General features: G+C 57.8%; 7 protein-coding genes across 8 annotated transcripts in view; 4 read left to right on the forward strand and 3 right to left on the reverse strand.

Annotated features, from left to right (window-relative positions):
- Positions 1-1187: 1187 nt before the first annotated feature.
- On the forward strand, positions 1188-4020 carry GGTG_06213 (hypothetical protein; the record flags this gene model as incomplete). Its single annotated transcript, XM_009224028.1, has 4 exons — positions 1188-1810; positions 1877-2078; positions 2200-3457; positions 3528-4020. Coding segments are annotated over 4 exons (2161 nt in total), but the record flags the coding sequence as incomplete, so codon positions are not given.
- Positions 4021-6090: 2070 nt separating this feature from the next.
- Positions 6091-9020, forward strand: GGTG_06214 (glutamine synthetase). The gene is made up of 4 exons (XM_009224029.1): positions 6091-6353; positions 6433-6525; positions 7530-8034; positions 8134-9020. The coding sequence occupies exons 1-4, from the start codon at positions 6324-6326 to the stop codon at positions 8574-8576; spliced, it is 1071 nt and encodes a 356-aa protein (XP_009222293.1). The 5' UTR covers positions 6091-6323; the 3' UTR covers positions 8577-9020.
- On the reverse strand, positions 8833-11225 carry GGTG_06215 (the record flags this gene model as incomplete). Of its 2 annotated transcripts, XM_009224030.1 has the most annotated exons (5): positions 10659-11225; positions 10191-10476; positions 10115-10126; positions 9792-10021; positions 8833-9695 (listed from the first exon to the last, which is right to left on the reverse strand). In XM_009224030.1, the coding sequence occupies exons 1-5, from the start codon at positions 10859-10861 to the stop codon at positions 8930-8932; spliced, it is 1497 nt and encodes a 498-aa protein (XP_009222294.1). In that variant the 5' UTR covers positions 10862-11225. The 2 variants fall into 2 exon arrangements, with proteins under 2 accessions (XP_009222294.1, XP_009222295.1); XM_009224031.1 differs by having other exon boundaries at positions 8930-9695; positions 10191-11225.
- Positions 11226-11847: 622 nt separating this feature from the next.
- GGTG_06216 (hypothetical protein) lies at positions 11848-13132 on the forward strand. Its single transcript, XM_009224032.1, has 2 exons — positions 11848-11975; positions 12130-13132. The coding sequence occupies exons 1-2, from the start codon at positions 11927-11929 to the stop codon at positions 12678-12680; spliced, it is 600 nt and encodes a 199-aa protein (XP_009222296.1). The 5' UTR covers positions 11848-11926; the 3' UTR covers positions 12681-13132.
- Positions 12955-13335, reverse strand: GGTG_06217 (hypothetical protein; the record flags this gene model as incomplete). The annotated part of the gene is made up of 2 exons (XM_009224033.1): positions 12955-13217; positions 13281-13335. The coding sequence occupies 2 exons, from the start codon at positions 13333-13335 to the stop codon at positions 13120-13122; spliced, it is 153 nt and encodes a 50-aa protein (XP_009222297.1). The 3' UTR covers positions 12955-13119.
- A 412-nt stretch (positions 13336-13747) lies between these two features.
- On the forward strand, positions 13748-15429 carry GGTG_06218 (phytanoyl-CoA dioxygenase). The gene has a single exon (XM_009224034.1). The coding sequence runs from the start codon at positions 13977-13979 to the stop codon at positions 15015-15017; it is 1041 nt and encodes a 346-aa protein (XP_009222298.1). The 5' UTR covers positions 13748-13976; the 3' UTR covers positions 15018-15429.
- The window catches only part of GGTG_06219 (hypothetical protein), a 5395-nt gene continuing 1155 nt past the window's right edge, over positions 15153-19392 (reverse strand). The window contains exons 2-5 of the mRNA XM_009224035.1: positions 18683-18985; positions 17302-17342; positions 17055-17218; positions 15153-16969 (exon numbers count right to left, since the gene is read on the reverse strand). Coding sequence (XP_009222299.1) covers positions 15665-16969; positions 17055-17218; positions 17302-17342; positions 18683-18985 — 1813 coding nt within the window. The 3' untranslated portion in view covers positions 15153-15664. The remainder of the gene's footprint in view (positions 16970-17054; positions 17219-17301; positions 17343-18682; positions 18986-19392) is intronic.

Raw genomic sequence — 19392 nt, forward strand, 5'->3', positions numbered from 1 at the left:
CTCGAGGGTGACCCGAAGGCTGATGGCTTGAGTGTAGATAGGGAGAAGGCCCCATGCCTTCAATGTGCTCTCAATGAAGGCCCTTATCTTAGAGATTCTCGAGCTGCTTCTTCCTTGCCTTCATCACGGCCTGTTTCGGGGCTATGCTCGCTTCGAGAAGTTTCCAGCACAGGCCTCAGGATAGAAAGGTATATGAGCAAGCAGGTCCCAAAAGGTTATACCAAAAAGATCAAAAGGAGGCCAAATTATGAGATGGAAGACGACGACCTACACCGCGTCTTTTTACTTGAATTTTGAGGTCTGCTCCCGGGTTGCGGCTGGTTTTCTCACTTCCTGAAGTTGAGCCGATGTGATCTTCCTAGGAGTTCTCCTGCTAAGGCATGAGGGGGCTATTCGCGCTAGGTTTGCTAGTATCGGGCATATTGGGTTCCGCCCTCAGCGGCATCTCAAACACCTGGCTTGAGAGGGTACGCAATGCAGTCAAACGAGTAGAGATTTAAAGTCGTAGGCTCAACTATTACTAGACTAGGAATATCAGCACTTTAGTATCTCTCCCTCGGCCTATATCACTTAATCCTGGTGGGTACTAGATCCTGGCCTGGCATCACAGCCTGATCTCTCAGCCGTTCCACCCCGGCACGACGGCCCCCAACAACACTCCAGTGCATGAGCTGGGGGCCAGTTCATATCACTGCTGGGGGTTGTCAGCAAGTTGAAGCCCTGTGGATAATGCATCCAACCATTTCTCGCTAATTGGCGCGCGTCTCAGATGTGGGCATGTGTTCTCTTCACATTGCCGCAGTTCCATCCCCCTCACCATCTCGCCTCATTTTCTGCCTTGGAACCGTCGAAGGCGATGCGGCGAATTAGGTGATGGCGTATAGGCATGGCAACTGCGACCCGCACCTGCATCAAGTGAAAGTTGCGAGTGGCTTCCTTCGTCAACATTTGTCGGGCCCTTGATTGATCCAATGGATATCATGACCTGAGTGAGTGCTTGCTGGCTCCTTCCCAGTTGGTTCCTTCCCAGTGTTGTCCGTTTCAGGTAGCCGTGCAAGGTAATGGCGCCTCAGCCCTTCCACTTAGTTGTGGGGCGCTGCAGAGGCCATCATCGCTCCTTCAGAGAACAGAGACCTACCACCTGGTTATGCGGCCACCCAAAGTCCCAGCCTCGCCATTGCCAGCTCCATGAATTGGACTGAAGGGGTCCTCGCCCGCCATGTCCCTGGTGGGCGCGGCAAACAGCTTCTTCGACGCCAGCGCCAGCACTTTGCAAAAGCAAGGACGGGCGCACTCAACAGTACCCGCAGAACAAGCAGTTCCCCCAGATCACCCAACCCTGGCAGCCGCCCAGCACCCGCGCTTCATGCCACCCACAGCCCCGAGCCTCCAGAGGACAGGCTCGCCGATTTAGCCCACGGAAGACCGGGTGGCGGCGACAGATCTATTGCTGACAAGAAGCGAAAGCTTTTGCTCAAAGATGACTGGACCGGAGTGAAGATACAGAAGCCGCTTCACCATCCCTCCACCTCCCATAGAGCCACGCCACGGTTACCCCCATGGCCTCCCCACAAAGATGGCGCGCTTCCTCGAGCCGGCCATGTTCTCGAGCGCAGGTACAATGCTAGGATGAAGTCTGGTCGTAACCGACACGAGTCCTCGCCAGCATTGGGGGATATCAGAATCAGGATAGGAAGCCAGGAGGCGAGATTCGGCGAAAGCTCCAGCATGGGCCGCCGCGCCAGCCATCGAGAACCATCTGGCACTAAACAGGATGACCTCACTAGCAGCCCCTATTTCCAGTCTTCGCGTAAGTTTATCCTCTTTCTCACATGGTATACTTGTAGCCTTACAAAATGCAGCATGTGCGGAGAAGGCAGGGGGCGCCGGAGTCAATATGTCCTCGAGTCCATGCGCAACACCGAGCAGATGTCTTACCCAAGAAAGACGGCAGGCGGCAAGACGGGCAAGGCGTGCCGGAAGCAGCTCCTCGTCATTATCTCGGGCCGTAACCCCGCCAGTTCGGCGCCGAATTCACCAGCTCGTCCGTTCCCCGCTCCCCGGCCCTGTATCACATGGTTCAAACCCCCAAGACAGCACCATGGCCCAGGTTGGCCCGAGGGAGCCCGTTGTAACGGCTTCGTTGCAAGAAGAGAACGAGCGATGGAGAGATTTGATGTGCTCATCCCCTAACACTAGGATGGCCGGATCGAATCTCTCTCGGCCAGTCATTAGCCCTGGAGTGAGCGCTCTGTGCGACGCGATCCCCAGCGTCCGGGAAACAGGACTTGGCAGGCAGGGTCCTTCTAGCCACGGGAGCGCATCTGATGGCAGCGATATACAAGGGGAGCGCCACCTGGGCGAATACGAAGACTCCTCGACTGGCTCAGCTGAACAGGATGTTGCCGACCAGGCACCACGGCGAGTTCCGAAGATACCTCCAGAATCGATGCCAAACTTTAGTCTTCCCGCGCATTTCCTGCTCTCTACGAGCCCCACGCCAAGCAGCGATATGCAGAATGATGTTTGCCCTCGGGCGGAATCCAAGGAAACGTGGCCTGACGTCGAACTACCCGAGCTTCATGAGAAGCAGCAGGCCTCGCAGCCATTTGCGTCCAACATGCTGCATACCAACAGCCAACTGAGAGGCCCGGTCCGAGAGGGTGCAAAGGTGCGAGACAAAGGGGAGGAACATGAAGCCTGGATGAAGTCGATCGTCTCGGACAGCAGTAGCGAGGGGGTCTATCAACAGGCGCTTCTAGAGGCGAAGTCGGATGCATCACGGGCGCTGCAGCAAAGGGCCCAAATTCAGCCTGCGCGCAAACGAACCCCTGATGCAGCCATCAGAGGACTTCCTACGAAACGTATCTCGACTACTTATGCTGCCGCAAGGGAGAAAGCCGCTGCTGGGTCACCTGCCTCATCGTCAGGAGCGTCGGATATACACAGCTTTGTCACGACGCTGTTGCCTTCAGGGTTTGACGAAGACTGCGAGTCGGATGACAGCATGCAAGGCAACGCCTCCAAATCCGGGGGTGCGCCGGCCGAATACCACGCGCCGGGTCCCACATATCCGCAGACCAGAGATATGGACTCGGTCGCCGCCGAACCATCACGGTCCGGCTTGTTTGAGGACGGCGAGGCGCCTAGTCCTACGTACCCGGCGGTCCCTGATATCGATTCTGTCACAGCGGAGCCATCATTAACAACCGGAACAACAATATCAACCCCGGCGGATGAGCCCAAGATGCCCTTCAAGTTCGCTGCTCCCAAGCCGTTCGTGAGAAAACATGCCACCCATAAACCAGGCTATCTTTCCTCGGGGCCAGCCTTGCCTCTGCTGAGCAATCAGCGCCAAGGAAGACAGCGAGGCGCACGGGGAAGAGGAGCGGCCCGGAAGCGGTCTGGACAGACTGTGATTCGACAGCTGCCCAACTACTACGCGGACCCAATCGAGGTCAGTATACTCCGCTTCTTTTTGGGTGTATTTCCTTTTAAGCAACAAGGCTGACTCGGAGGTTCTCCAGGAATCTGGAGATGAGGAGACCAATGCGGCCAAGAGCCCCAAATCCCCGCCTCTTTTTGGAGCTCTGGAGACGGAGTGAGGTTCTAACCGATCCGCCTGCTGATGCATGTGATGCGGGCTGGGAGGTGGATCCCTTGGTACGGGAATGGATGTCTCGTTCGGTATGGCGATGTGGCCAACTATGTGTGCAGACTTGGCCCATTTACCCCATTTGCTCCGTGAACTCGGCTGAGGATGTGAGATAGCTATAGTGACTAGTGTGTTATGGAGCAGATAATCTGTGTGGAAAGAAACAGAGAAGGAATAGGCGGTCACAGGTGGTCGGGCTGAGCGATTAATCGGCGTGGGACGCGGAGCCGGGATGGCCGATCGGACGTGTGATCGGAGGCTCAATGGCGGCGCGGCAAGAAAAGCGCTCAGCGGCGCGCACGTCGGGGTCAGGCATATAACATAAAAGAATCGCGAGGGGCCAATCAGGAGACGACGATACGGACGGCTCCGAGGTTGCATCCCGAAAGGGGGCGGCAGGTCCCAAAAAGCAAAGGGAAGGGGCAATGGGGTTGGGTGCCTGCTACACGATGGTGGTGTGGGGATGGGGACCCAGCAGTCTGGGGAAAGGAGCGGCAGAGGGAGGGAAGGTGAGACAGAGAGAAAGAGGGCGCATGGAGCGGGCTCCGAAGAACGGAGGTGTCACTATCGCGGAGAGGTCGGGTTAGCACCGGAAATGACCAAACTGTTAGTCAACGATGGACCAGCTGTTTTTTTTTTTTTTTGGGGTCCGCCCCGGAACGTTGTTGGGGTGGGTGTGGCTGGACACGATTGCCAGACTGGACGTGTTTTGGACGGGGACGTCGGATTTGCTGGGCGGGCAAAGATGCAAGAAAAGTAGGTCAGCAAGATTTTCCCATGATGTGATGTGTGCCAACATACAAGCAGCACAAGGTCGGTGTGTGTCCTTGGGGGCTTGTTTCCCCGTCCAATCGAGCGCAAACCCGTAAACCGGGCCAAGAGCGGGCTTGGCGGTGTCAGGAACGAAAATAGCAAGCGGATCGACAATTGTACGTAATAAGTGCCCTGGTTTTGAATCGCCGCCTGCAAAAGGATTAACAAAAAAAACACGCCCCCGTATCGAAACGTGGCTGGGCGCCGTTTGTCAATGGAATGGAAACCAAGCACGGAGGTCAGTCTGTTCTGTGTACCGGCCTCCCCACATCGTATTTCTTCAGCCGAGCGGTTTGGAATAAAGAAAGTCCCCCATGCAGAGGCGAAAGGCTTGCGTCTCCCCTGGTGAGGGATTCTGCGGGGTGAAGACCGCTTTTTCCAGTTCAGGCATCTGGCCAAGTGCCCTCCCGGACTGGAGTACCGACACGCTGTGGAAGCAAGGGGCAGCCACCAAATCGAGACCCACCCCAGCGCTGCTGGGTGGTGGGTGGGAGGACCCTCCCTAGGACCCTCCCTGCAGCGCAACCGTCAGGGTATGGATCAAATGTCAAGTGGTTGCAAAGGAAAAAAAAACAAAGTGCAACCCCCCACCCTGTCTGTCATTTCAACTTGTTTGGGTAGAAGGGCGCGTTGATGCGACGACAACGAGAGCGGGAAGGAAACGCTGAAAAAGAACAAGGCCAAAAACAGGGAAATTGGTTCAAACAAGGTTCGCAGAGGGTGTGTCAGGTACGTGTTGCTTTGTCTTGACATTGTTGAGAGCGCCGGGCCCTTGAATGTGACCGTATCGAGAAGCAACATGAAGGTCACGGCCACGCCGCGGCGAACCAGCTGAAAGTCTCCATGGGATGCAAATGCGGCAGGTGGGTGGTACCAGCAGCAGGCAGCCTGCCAGCCTGCCGCCCCCCTGCGTCCGTTCACCTGGGCTTGCAGAAGAAAATTTCGGTGTCGTATAAGCTCCAAAGGACTTTTGGTTTGGTCTAGGACAAGCCGGCAGACACAGCCTCCCCCATCCGTCCGCTCAAACGGCCAGCCAAAAAGTCAAAAAGTCAGGGCAACCTGCCAAAAGTCAAAGAAACGAGAAGAGGCAGAAAAAGACGGGGATTAGAGTGCATGGCAACCCTCCCCACACATGTCGTTTCCCCGTGGACATGAAAAAGAGAACAAAAAAGAAGGGAAAAAAAAAAAAACTCCCCCAAGGCCCCCCCACTAGAAAGGCCTCAGAGCTAAACTAAAAGCATCACCATCATTGCCGCGAGCATCCCGTGTCCCACACGATGTCTGATGCAGTTCCCACCAGCCACGCTGGTGCAGATAAGAGCTGGAGAGCTAACGTGGGTGGGAATGGTGGTGGTGGTGGCGGCGGCAAGCCCATGGCAAGGCAAGAGGCAGGAAGGAGGGAGTGGAGGGACCACACCACCTCCCGTGCAGACCCGGCCCAATCCCGTCCAAACCATTTCCAACTGTTTTTGGTCCCTTATCTCTTATTCCGTATTTTTGGGTCCGGGGGCGTCTCGGAACAGGGAGGGAAGCCCAGAGGAGAAACGACTGACTTGCATGCACGTTCCTAGCTCAGGCGTCATACCGGAGGTAGCAGCCAAGGTACATGTGTACATGTATCCCCGGTAGCTCGTGTGTGTGTCGTCGTGGTGGATAAAAAGCCCTCGGCTGCCTCCCCCCACGGCAACTTGTCCCTGCAACGCGCTTGGTATTTATATATCCTTTGAGCCGTCGCACGCCGTCCTCATCTTTGTTCCCGGACTCTCATCAACACCCTCAAAGTTACTACCTGCTCTCATTACTTCTTCTCCCTCTTCTCCTCTTGTAGGAACAACCCACACACATAATCACCAAGATGGCGGCACAAGTAACATACGTCGAGAACGTAAGTCCAAAACAGCCCCCGATGACCACTCCTACATCACGGGCCCGTTACTGACCGTCTTCATTTCCGTGCAATTCAGCTCCAGAAGTACCTCAGGCTGGACCAGAAGGGCTCCATCATCGCCGAGTACGTCTGGATCGACAGCGAGGGCGGCGTCCGCTCCAAGTCTAGGGTGAGTTTGCCATATTTTCCCTTTGCACGCACGCACACCACCGCAACACAACAACACGGCCCTCTTTTTCAAACATCATCTTCCCTGCCATCTTGGCTTTCCCGGCGGTGGGGGGACGACATCGGGCACACACCGGTGGAGCGCGCGAGCCTCCTCCCCCAGGCGCCGCATGGGCCTTTTGGGCTGCCATGGTGCTTGACACCAGGGTCCCTCCCCGAGATTCGTTCCCCGTCCCTACTGCTTCCGCCATAGTTTGGCGGCGGCGGTGGTGGTTCCGGGCCAGGGAGCGGCGACTCGCTGCCAGCCCACGAAAGAGGGGTTTCCCTGGGCTTGGGGCTTGGGGCTGGGCTGGGGCTCCCTCCCGGATTTGTCCGCTTAAAGTTGCAGCGGAAAGGGGAAAGGGAAAAAGGAAAGAGAAGCGTGGAATGCGCCCGCACAGCACCGAAAGCCTCCGAATTTCATCCTATTCCATTACCTAAAAGACCCCACTCCTCTCCGTCATTCCGCCTCAATTGGCCCAAAGCAGCGCCTTGTTCGTCCGCTTCGGGCCTACACCCTTGCGCATTCATTCCCTTGGGCCGGCGAAGAGCGAAGCAAAACAAAAAGCGCGGGAGGGCGGTGGCGCAGGGCTGTGGCCTTTGGTCCGGAAAAGGCAGAGACAAGTCGCGATGACGTTTTTATCGTCACGGGCGGTTTTTTGCGGGCCGAGGTCGTCGTCTCATCGTTTGTGTGTTGCGCAGCAGCAGCGCCAAGTCCCCACATTTCTGCCAAGAACAGACGGCCGCGGCCCAGTGGCCCTTCCGTCTCCGGTCGTGCGTGCTTGTGCGTGCACTGGACGAACTTGGATGTGCGCTGCATTCCCGCTTTGGATTGATTCGGGAACAATTCCATCGACTCTTGATCCCCCACCCCTGCTATTTGATGCAACCCACCACAATCACCATCGTCACCACCAAAACCAACACCACCCACACACGTGCTAACCAACCTCGCACCACCACCAGACCCTGAAGGACGACAAGTACGAGCCCAAGGACCTGCCAACATGGAACTTTGACGGCTCGTCGACGGGCCAGGCGCCCGGCGACAACTCGGACGTGTTCCTCAAGCCCGTGGCCGTGTTCCCGGACCCGTTCCGCGGCTCGCCCAACATCATCGTCTTGTCCGAGTGCTGGAACCCCGACGGCACCCCCAACAAATTCAACTACCGTGACGAGGCCGCCAAGCTCATGGCCGCCCACGCCGACCACGAGCCCTGGTTCGGCCTCGAGCAGGAGTACACCCTTCTCGATACTGAGGACCGCCCTTACGGCTGGCCCAAGAACGGCTTCCCCGCCCCGCAAGGCCCCTACTACTGCGGTGTCGGCACCGGCAAGGTTGTGCAGAGGGATATCGTCGAGGCCCACTACAAGGCCTGCCTGTTCGCCGGCGTCAAGATCTCTGGCACCAACGCCGAGGTTATGCCTGCCCAGTGGGAGTTCCAGGTCGGCCCTTGCCTTGGCATTGAAAGTACGTTGAAAATCTTTCTCACTCTCCCCCAGACTGTCCTTGGTTACTTTCTCCAAATTTTTTGAAACACCCCGACTAACAAAACCTCTCCTCGTTCAGTGGGTGACCACCTCTGGATCTCGCGCTTCCTCCTGCACCGCGTGGCCGAGGAGTTCGGCGCCAAGGTTTCGTTTGACCCCAAGCCGATCCCGGGCGACTGGAACGGCGCGGGCCTGCACAGCAACTTCTCGACCAAGGAGATGCGCGTCGAGGGCGGCATGGCCCACATCGAGGCCGCCATCAAGAAGCTCGAGGGCCGCCACGCCGAGCACATCGCCGTCTACGGCGAGGGCAACGAGAAGCGCCTCACGGGCCGCCACGAGACGGGCGCCATCGACCAGTTCTCGTACGGCGTCGCCAACAGGGGCGCCTCCATCCGTATCCCCCGCGAGTGCGCCGCCAAGGGCTACGGCTACTTTGAGGACAGGCGCCCGGCCTCCAACGCCGACCCCTACCAGATCACCGGAATCCTCATGGAGACCATCTTTGGTGCCATCAACTAGACCTTTTCTTGTCTGTCTGTGCATTGCAGTGTGGGAGTATTTTTTTTTTGGGACATGTTTGTTTTGGGATGCGGTAATTGGGATATATGGTTGTTTTCCTCATTAGTGTCCGAGCCATGTTATTGTTTGTCGTCTACTACCCCGGCTTATAGACTTTACGAGTTATATAGAATATACAACTTTGATTTTATGACTCCTTGTGGCAGCCCCTGAAGGATTGTGAGTTTCACTCCAAGAGCCAATATTAACCAAGGCATTTGCGCACTCATCATGTCCATTGTATTCCTGATCTTGTCTAGATGTTGCGAAACAAACTGCCCAATAGAAGAGTCCTGACTAGCCAAGCCCTTCGCCTAACGGCCCCTGAGCGCAACCGTCGACGAGAACGATGGCGCCGTCGACACCGATGAAGACCCCAAGGCGGCCGACCCTCCTCTTCCTTCCCCTCCTTTTCCTTCCCCTCCTGCTTTCCCCAGCCGCCCCTGCCCCTGCCCCTGCCCCTCCTCCTCCTCCTCCGGCAGCAGGCGCGCGGCGTCGCGCGCCAGGTCGTCCCGGCCGGGAATGACCCTGGCGCACCAGCCGCACCAGCTGCGGACGCGGCCGGCGACCTCGCGGGCCAGGGCCTCGCCGCCGCCGCGGCTGGCGGGCTTCTCGTCCTGCCACTCGGGCACGCCGGCGCCGACGCGCACCATGCGCACCAGCTTGGTCTTGACCACGCCGCCGATGCCCTCGATCTCGTGCCGCGCGTACCCGGGGCTGGGCGTGTGCCGCCGGCTGCTGAGCGACGACGAGTCGGGCGTCGCCATGCCGCTGCCGCCGTTGTTGTTGTTGTTGTTGTTGTTGTGGTGGTTGCTGTTGGGCCAGGTGGCGACGGGGCTCTGCAGGAGCAGGAGGGGGTTGGTGGCGGCGGCGGCGGCGGCCTGGGACTGCTGCTGCTGCTGCGCAAAGTAGGTATCGGCGGCGGCGGCGTCGGCGGCCTCGCAGTCCGTCTCATGCTCGCACTCTTTGGCGCCGAGGCACTCGTCCTCGCGCCCGCACGGGACGCCGCGGTCCCCATCGCCGATCCCGGTGCCCACGCCGCCGAGGACCTCCCCGTACTGACCGCGCCAGCGCCACAGTCTAGCCAAGTTTGTTTTCGCTTTTTGTCAGCTGTCTGTCCCTTGCCCGGGAGAAGCCAAGAGAAGGAGCCACATTTCAACATCAAAAATCACTCACCCCTTATACTCATGATCTGCGCCACGGATAGAGCGGCCGCATGTCTGACAAAGCCACACGCCGCCCTCGCAGCGGCAAATCTTACTCTGCATAGCGGGCGAGGCGAGAGGGGTTGTCGGGTCCAGGGGCGGCTTCACGAGCTCTGTGATGGGTGCTTTGGTGCATGTATTGCATAACCGGCGGTGCCTGTCACGGAGCACGATGGGCGCGGGCGGTTTTATCGCGCAATTCTGAATACGACATCTCAGTCACTGTGTTTGTGCATGCCCAAAGATAATGGGCCTGTGAGAAAAGGGGCAAGTGGGAATGGTTGTCTGGCTTACACGACACACAACCTATGGTAGCCTGGCGGTCAGCCTTTTTCATACCATAAACCCGAAGAGGCAGCAATAGGCTCACCTGACCACATTTGTGGCATTCGCCGACGAGGTCTCGGGCGCAGTCGCCGGGCTTGCCGCCGTAGCTTGTGCGGCTGGTATCCTCCATGTAATACCAGTTGCCAGCACGGGCACGGTAGCGCAGCGTCTGCTCGGGGTCGACAGGCAGGGGCTCGTTAAAACATCGCAGCGAGGACTTGATGAGACTGGAGCGATACTGGATGAGGGCGCTGCGGGCCTGGCGGCAGGTGCGGGCCAGGCTATCGATCGAGTTGAGGTCGAGCGACGCGGCGATGACCACGATGATGCTGGGGGACGAGGACATTTAGTCCCTCTTCTGATCTCAAGACTTGCACTGAATCTGCATAACACGTCGACTATCACGGCATTTTGAAAATTGGAGTATCGAAAGCACAGAAAACACCAGGTGATCCGACTACTGATGGATATAGAAAGGGTGAGAGAGGAAAAGGGGAGATTTTCGGCCTACGGATAACATCCCAGGGCCTCCGTGACCGAGTTCAGGTTCGGATTGCCCGCCATGACGGCCTGGCCGGCTCCGCTCTCGGACTCGGGCATCGGCGACGGCGGCCGCGGTGGGCGGTCCTCAGGTTCGGGCTTCCAGACGGGCTTGCCGTGCTGGAAGTCCTGTGGCTGATCCGGCCCATCTTCGAGGTCGACAAAGACTGCCATTGGGCTGACACGCTGGCACGCTGGCAGGATGAGCGACTACCGCTACAGGGACGACAGTTGGTAAAGCGCAGCCGCCCGGGTGGATGATGATGGAGGAAAAGCAAAAGAAATAAAAGAAGCAAGGGACAAAAAGGGCTAGGATGCCATGTTACGAGGTCGGCTGTCTCGTTGTCTCAGGGGCTCACAGTCGGGCAGGCTGAGGTCGGGACAAGGAAAAGGAGTCGAGAGAAGGAGTCGAGAGGAGGAGTCGAGATGGCCTCGCGCCGCCGATTAATTCCCGTAAGAATGACGACGACACCAATCAAGGGCAGCCCCCGCCCGAGCGAGCCACAGTGCTGCGCATACAGTTGAAAGGGCGTGGGCGAGCTCAATTACCTCGATTAGTAAAGGCCGGATTCAGGCAATGCATGCTCATGCTCGCTGCCGCCGCCAGCACAGAGTGGGGGTTACAATCATGCGTCAGTGGGTGGGCAGGACAGGCATGTGATGGCACCGAGTTCCTCTATTGCCCACCTACCCTCTGCCTAGCAGTCTCATCGATGGGTGAGTCCACTGTTTGGCGATGTCAACCAACCCCTGCTTCTACAACAGCTTTAGCTCCGACGATGGCTGAGCTTTGGAGATCAAGGACAATCAAGGAACCAAGGGGCTGGCAGAGTCCAGAGAGCAGAGCATAGAGACCCGTGGTTCGCGCCAAGGAGCAGAGCACAGATACGGTTCGTCGAATCAAATGCACGCAGCCAGGGCACAGGCAACTAACGGCAATCAGCCCTGGCTGGTGCCCAGCCTCGATTGAAGCTCAAGGCGGCAGGCACCCCTGTCGGAGGCCACGCATCACCCCAAATCCAGCCCAGCCGGTCCAGCGTACCCAGCTCCTCCCAGCAGGAAGCAACACCCCCCACCAACTTGTGGCGTGGTGTGTTGCGCCTGACGTCCTCCCCGTCTTTGCTGACCTAAAATCCACGAGCTGCCACCCGACTCATTCTATATCCTTTAGTCTCAATCAATCAGGCAACACCTGATAGCCATCCTTCTTCCATACGCACATCTCCCTAGACTGAAAAAATGACACGCACGATAGTGTACAGCACGGCGCTAGTGGCCTTTGCCTCTGGTAGGTTTGGTTGATCCCCCAGGCTACAGGTGGATTGGCGGTGGCAGATTGGCCATGTCGTCATGCAACTTCAACACCACCACCACCATCACCGAGCAGACGGAATAAACACCAAGGCATCAACATGCTAACCACACCTCCCGCACCCCCGCAGTGGTCGTCATGACGCTGGCCTCGATCGTCCTGCCCAACTGGGTCAGCTACGGCGTGACGTCGGTCAAGGGCCGGTCCGTGACGCGCAACGTCGGCTTGCACCGGAGCTGCTCCTCGGTCCTCGATCCCCCTTGCCGCGAGTTCCCGCTCGACCGCGAGGACTGCGCCGGCGACGGCTCCGCCTTCTGCTCCATGTGGCGCACCACGGGCTTCCTGGTCTCGCTCGCCGCCGTGCTCGAGCTCGTCACCCTCGTCGCATTCGTGGTCGTCATGGCCGGCGGCAAGCAGAAGCGCGTGGCCGGCTGGCGCATCCTGGCCGGCCTGCTCTCGGTCGTAGCCCTGCTGCTGGCCGCCGCCGTCTCGGTCGTGGCGTACCTGTACGACAACGACGATAAGTTCTTCGTGCCCGGCTGGCACCTCGACAAGTCGTGGATCCTGGCCACCGTCAGCGCCGGCCTGTCGGTGCTGTGCGCCGCGGGGCTGGTCACGTCGGCGTTTGTCTTGCCGCAGGAGAGGGGATACGAGTTCCTCAACGACCCCGATACTGCCTAAACACACACCTCACGACCATTTGCATTTCTGCCAGGCTCTGGCTGGCTGTAGGGCCGGCTGCGCCCGACCGGCCGGCCAAGGCATCCTTATAATCACCAACAGTACACGAAACCCGTTGTTATCCGTTTTCAGGGAAGAGTCGCCCGAGTCGGCTTTTTTTTCTTTCTCAATATCATACAGGTCATGAGTTTGTACATATTTGCATACAGGACGGGGTCCTTTTCTGGAGTAGGGTTTGTTTTGCTCGCTGCTTTGTCTTTATAATGATTCTGGAAGAGCAACGAGGGAGTATAGGTACCCGGTAGGCATACAGACAGCTACTACACCCGGGGGACAAAAGTACCGCTCGCTTTTCCAAAAAAAAATTCAACGCCAAATTGCGCAAGGAATACCAGCGCCCCACAATATATATTAAAAAGTAACTTTTATTATATAATACTTAACTTGTTTTTATATACATTTTAATTTTAATTTTATTAATTTCCTTTATATTTAAGGTATAAAAAAATAAAAAATAAAATATATATTTAAAACGTACTATATTTTTAAATAGAAATAATAAGCTAAAAATATATATAACCTTAATTTAAAAATTTATACACGTAGTATTTAATAAGCAGTAAATTATATAAATTAAATTATATATATATAACATTTTATTATTAATTAGTTATTAATTTTATAAAATACTTTTTTAATATATAAATTTTAACATTTAATTATTTATTTAATTATTAAATAACCGTTTCGTTTAAATTTTTTAAAAAAGGGTATATGTTAGCTTTTTTATTTAAATTTATAATAAAACTTACCTCACTTTAATGCATGCATTTGGGGTAAAGTTATAGCATTTTAAAGTAGTAGCGTTAAAATAGGTAGCGAGCGGTATTTTTGTCCTCCCACTGTAGGTCGCTTTGGGTAACAGGACAGGAGCTGCATGACCTCGATATGTGTTGTCTTTGTTATATGCTTGAATTTGTTGTTGGGAGCGCGGGTGCTCGGCTGTGGTGCTGCTTTTATTGGGATATTGTTACGACCAGGAACCGCTGGCGTGGATCTGAGGCTATCAAGATCGCCGCACTCCTTGGCTGTCACATGGGCGGCCATCTGCAGGGTGGAGTAGAATCCGATAGAGGTGTCACGCCACCAGAAATCCATTTAGTTCCCATTTTGGTTTTCATCAAGTCCAATCACTTTTATCTTGGCTCCTTTGCATCGAACCCCGCACACTGCAGAAGCCCATCATCCCATCTGGAAGCAGGGCCTGGAAGCAAGACCTGGAAATAGACAGCAACCATGAGCACCACGACCACCACCAGCAGCCCACCCGGCGACGGCGGCCTCACGCCGGCGCAGCTCGAGTCCTTCCACCGGGACGGCTACCTGGTGGTGCCGGGCGCGCTGCCGCCCGCGACGGTGGCGTCGCTGCTGGCCGAGACGGCGCGGCTGCTGGACGAGTCGCTCGACGTGTCGTCGCACCCGCTGACGCGCTTCAGCACGGGCGGCAAGTCGGGCGCCGACCACGTGGGCGACGACTACTTCCTGGGGAGCGGCGACAAGGTCCGCTTCTTCTTCGAGGAGGACGCCTTTGACGCCGCGGGCAACCTGACCAAGCCAAAGGAGCGCGCCGTCAACAAGATCGGCCACTACCTGCACGCCCTGTCGCCGCCCTTTGCCGCCCTGCTGTCCCGGCCCGGCGAGTCGGGCGGCGGCGGCGGCGGCGGCGTGGAGGGCCAGCTGGCCCGCCCGGCCCCCGTGGCGCGCTCCCTCGGCTTCCGCGACCCGCGCTGCCTGCAGAGCATGGTCATCTGCAAGCAGCCCGAGATCGGCGGGGCCGTGCCGCCGCACCAGGACAGCACCTTCCTGTACACGGACCCGCCGTCCGCCGTCGGCTTCTGGTACGCGCTCGAGGACGCCACGCTCGAGAACGGCTGCCTCAGCTTCCTGCCGGGCTCGCACCGCTGGAGCCCCGTGCGCCGGAGGCTGGTGCGCGCCGCCGCCGGGGGCGGGACCGAGATGGTGGACAATGACGACGGGGCCGCGTTCCCGCCTGGTGCCGAGTATGGTGGCGCCCGGCCGGCGGCCGCCGCCGCCGTTGGGGCAGACGAGGCCGCGGGCGCCAAGGTGCTCGACGACGACGGCTACGTCCCGGGCGAGGTCAAGGCCGGGTCGCTGGTGCTGATCCACGGCAACCTGCTGCACAAGAGCGAGAAGAACCTGAGCCAGAAGGGGAGGATCATCTACACCTTCCACATCATCGAGGGCGACCTCCCGTACGACGCCCGCAACTGGCTGCAGCCGCCCGCCGAGGGCTTTACCAAAGTGTATAGCACATGATTTGGGTAGGAACCTTCACTGCGGGAAGCACATGAAATAAAACATCAATACAAAGATAGACAAAAGACGGAGAGCCTGGTGTTCCTGATCGACTGAAAACGCATTTTTGGTTTGCAGGAGAAGCAAGACTTTCCCCGGATGTGGACATGCACGCATCATGAACGCACTAGTTGATGAGCTGGCTGAAATTCAGTCCCCGACAGCTGAGTACAGGAGGATAAGACAGAAAAAAAAAGGCGATTAATAATGGGAGAAACGGAGCAAAGGCTGAGACGCCCTAATAAGCGGCGTTTCCTGACCTCGTACGAGCCATCCCGCATCCGCTGTAGGCACCCCCCTTTTTTGTTTTATCCCAGTGAACGAATGGGATTCCTAGTAATTACACAAGCCCTTTCCCCCAGTCCTCTGGGATCTCCCCCAATGTGCCGTCTCCAGGAGGAGAGTCCTGGGTAAACAAAGGGCTGGACGGGAAAGGATACAGCACGAGAAGGGTGGCAGTCGAGAATGAAAGATTGAGTGAGGAAGCAGATGATAGTAATGTGCCAGATAAACAAAAAAAAAAAGCAGGCGGAATGCGAGAAGCGGCCACCAGCAGTCTTGCCGCCGCACCAGGAGATATCTGTTATCGTCTCCTCCAGACGTGACTACTAACCACGGGCGTAAGGGTGGAAGCCGCGGTTCATGCCCCTGCCGCCGCCGCGGTAGTTGGAGCCCGGCTTGCCGGCGTTCTTGGGACCGGTCGGCGCGTTTGGCGGCGGTGCGTTGTTGGGATCCATCCGGTTGTTGTTGTTCTGATGACCGCCACGGTTGTTGTTGTTGTTGTTATTGCGGAAGCCGCCGCCCTGGTTGAAGTTGGGCTGGGGGACGTCGTCGTACATGCCCTCCCAGGACGTGGGGCCGCCGCCGCCCATTCCGCCGCCGTACCCTCCCTGCTGTTGCTGCTGCTGGTGGTGGCCGCCGCCGTACCCGCCGCCTCCGCCTCCGCCGCCCTGGCGATGCTGCTGTGGCTGGGGCTGTTGCTGTTGCTGCTGCGGCCCGCGGTGCCGCTGCTGCGGGTTGTGCTGCTGTGCCTCCAGCTTTTGCTGCTCGAACATCTGCTGGTCGTATGCGTTGAACGGCGCTCGGTTCGGCTGCTGGCTGCCGTCGACGCTACCGTCGACGCTGCCCTGGCCACCGCTAACGCTACCGCCACCGCCGGACGGATCGGCGCCGGGGCCGCCGGGACCACCAGGACCGCCAGGACCGCCGCCCTGCTGGGCCGCCATCATCTGCTGCATCTGGGCCATCATCTGGGGGTTCATGTTGCCCATGGCCGCCATAGGGTTCCCGGCGGGTCCGCCGCGGCCCTGGGCGGCCATCATCTGCTGCATCTGTTGCATCTGCTGCATCTGCATCATCTGCATCATCTGCGGGTTCATGCCTCCGAAACCCATGTTGCGCTGGTTCATGGCCAGCTGCTGCTGCATCATCTGGAAGTACTGCTGCATGCGCTGCCAGTAGTTGGCCATCATCTGCGGCGTCATGCCCCCGGGGGCAGCTCCGCCCATGCCGCCGCCAGCGCCGCCGCCTCCCTGCTGGTCGTCGCCGCCCGGGCCGTTGACGCCTTTGCGGAACTTGTTTCCAGGGCCGCCGCCAGCCCGCCGGTTGGCCTCCTCTTCCTCGCGCATGTTGCCGCGAGGCTGCGCCTTCTTGACCTCGATGGGCTTGCCGTGGATCTCGAGCTCCTGCGCCAGGCATGCGTCCACACCGGCCTCGGACTCGAACGTGACGAAACCGAAGCCGCGGGGACGGCCTGTGTCCTTATCCATCATAAGGGTCGCGTCCACGACCCTGCCAAACTGGGCGAAGAAGTCCTTGAATTCCTGGTCTGTCGTATCCTGGCTTACCCCGCCGACGAAGATCTTGCTCGTTTTCTCCTGTTCATCTCGTGGGATGGCGCGCTTGGGATCGATCTAGTGCCGGGGAGTATCCGTGTCAGCAGGCCTGTGCTATAACCAGCTGGAAGCCGCGGCGCGGTAAACGCAAACAAACACTCACAATCTTGCCGTCCAGGTAGTGCTCCTTGACCATCACGATGTTGACCGTCTTGGGGTCCTTGAAAGTCAGAAAGCCGAAGCCACGAGATCGGCCGGTCGAGCCGTCGCGCATGACGGTGCACTCAATAACCTCGCCGAACTGTGAAAAGTATTCGCGCAGTGACTCTGTATCATTTCGCGTGTTAGCCTCGTCTGGCCTGTCCGGGTCTGGAGCATCGCATATAGCCTCTGCCTCTGCATATACGTACGGTCCGTTGTCTCCCAGTTCAAGCCTCCAATGAACATTTTACTAGCGAATTCCTGTGTTAGTCTGATTTGCGCACCACGCTTCTGAAAAGAATAAGCACCGAGGAAGCCAACTAGGCATGAGTCGAGACGAGTTGGCTTTAGTGCGTCTGGCTCTCCATGGCATATGTATAGCCTAGCCACCAGGCTATTGGTCAAATGCCACGCCTTCTCTCGATTCCATAGTTCCCCGTGCGTTTTCTGGCTCCGGGCGGACGGGGTCTTGAAGCGGCGAGTAGAGCAATGCTGGCCGTCACAGTATCCTAGACGGCGCACCAAAAAAGAACCCAAGCATTCTCGTTGGGCGCGAACCCTTGTGCTGCAGGAAGGATTTCCAGCGGGCAGCAGAGGCCAACAGGCAGCAATTTCCTTGGGGCGTCCTCCCTCATAGATGCACCGTCTATTCCCTCCTATCCCTAGAAATGTGGAAGTGCATGGGAGATGGTCCATGAGGAAGCTGTCGTCGGCTGTGGCGTCGTGTAGCCGCTTAGGGAATCCCATCCCGGAGTCGGAAAGCCCTCGAGGCTGGCGGCAGTTCAGGCTGGTTGAGGTGTCGGTTGGGCAGCACGCCCCAGTGATTCCCACAAGCGAGCAAACAAGACGCAGCGCGAGCAGGAGAGGCCACTTGAACGACCGTCGAACGCTTCTTTTCCTTGATCTTGCGGGTCTGTGTCTGCGTCTGTTCTTGCTCTTTCTGTCTTGCTCTGCTACCGTCAAGCTAGGTACTGCCCTTCGAGCGCTATCCGCTGCCAAATCTTGCTACGGCACCCAGCGACACCCCCTCAAGGGTGTCCGTCGGAGCCCACAAAGGAGTATCTGCTGACTGGGGCTATCGGACACAAATGTGCTCCTGGCTTGACTATCGCTTTGGCGCTTCTGGGTATATCTTCGACCTCTTTCGTGGCGTGTGCCGGGCGTTGATCTTGTAGTGGCTGCTCCTCCGTCTGTCTGCCCTCCGAAGCAGGCAGCCATGCGGCACTCTGCCAATGACCCGCTGTTTCTCCCTTTAACTCGTCGCCCAGCGAGGCAGCTAGAGCGTTCTTTGAAGGGTTGAGATCCGGGACCCTGGTGCCAGCCCAAACGCCCACCCTGCCGACGAGGCCCCTCGAGGCCTTTGGACACGTTCAAGTTGCCCATCCGGCATTGCGTAGAGTTCCCCTTCCACCTCCACGAGCCAGTGGCCGTCCATGCGCCAGCCAACAGCATGCAGTCCAAACCACCATCCTCCACGGAATATGTCACTGCCAATACCGGTGCTTGAAGCTCACGCCACCGAATCGTATTCGGGAACACGGGGAGAGGGGCAAAAAAAGTATTGCACGTAAAAGCCAAAAGATTACTTACCCGTCTTCTTTGGAGTTGGGGCCTCGCGCGCTTGGAGCTGGCGCTGGGGCCGAGGGCATGGGCGTTTGTGAAGGCCTCTCTGAGGAGTACTGTGCTGTTGAAACGGAGCCGTTGCCGAGATTGAAGTCGACGTCGTCATCCTCATCGTCATCTTCGTAGTTCATGCTGTCGTCAGCGCCGTGACCACCATCTGCCGAAGGCGGTTCGTCCAGCGCCTCTGTTGGGGCAGAGACGGCTGGAGCAGGTGCTGCGGGCTGCGCGGCCGCAGGAACTGGTTTTGAGGTAGGCTCGTCATCGGCATAGCTATCGCGGGACAAGACATGGTCAGCGAAAATTCCACGACTGGACCTGATGATCAGGTGTTCCAAGAGCGCGTGTGTGGTGTCAGGGGCGACCGGGCAGCACTCACAGATCGGCGAAGAGATCATCTTCGAATGACTCTGGTTCCGTCATTTTGGAGGGCGGTAATGGGGCCGAAGGACAAGACAGCCAACTTAAGGGGTTAGAGGAAGGACGGGAAACGACTGTAAAGAAGAGAAAAATCCTAGACGCGAACAGTCAGTCGCGCAGTCGCGAGGTCGGGAAGATGCCGAGGTTCGCGACGTTATCTGGGATCCTGATTGTCCATCGACAACGGACTCGATGGGAAGGTTCTCGGGGACCAAGCAGGTCGGGACGCGGATAACCGATGCCAGGAGCAAACAGCGGCA

Source organism: Gaeumannomyces tritici (assembly GCF_000145635.1).
Source record: "Gaeumannomyces tritici R3-111a-1 unplaced genomic scaffold supercont2.3, whole genome shotgun sequence".
Classification (NCBI taxonomy): domain Eukaryota; kingdom Fungi; phylum Ascomycota; class Sordariomycetes; order Magnaporthales; family Magnaporthaceae; genus Gaeumannomyces; species Gaeumannomyces tritici.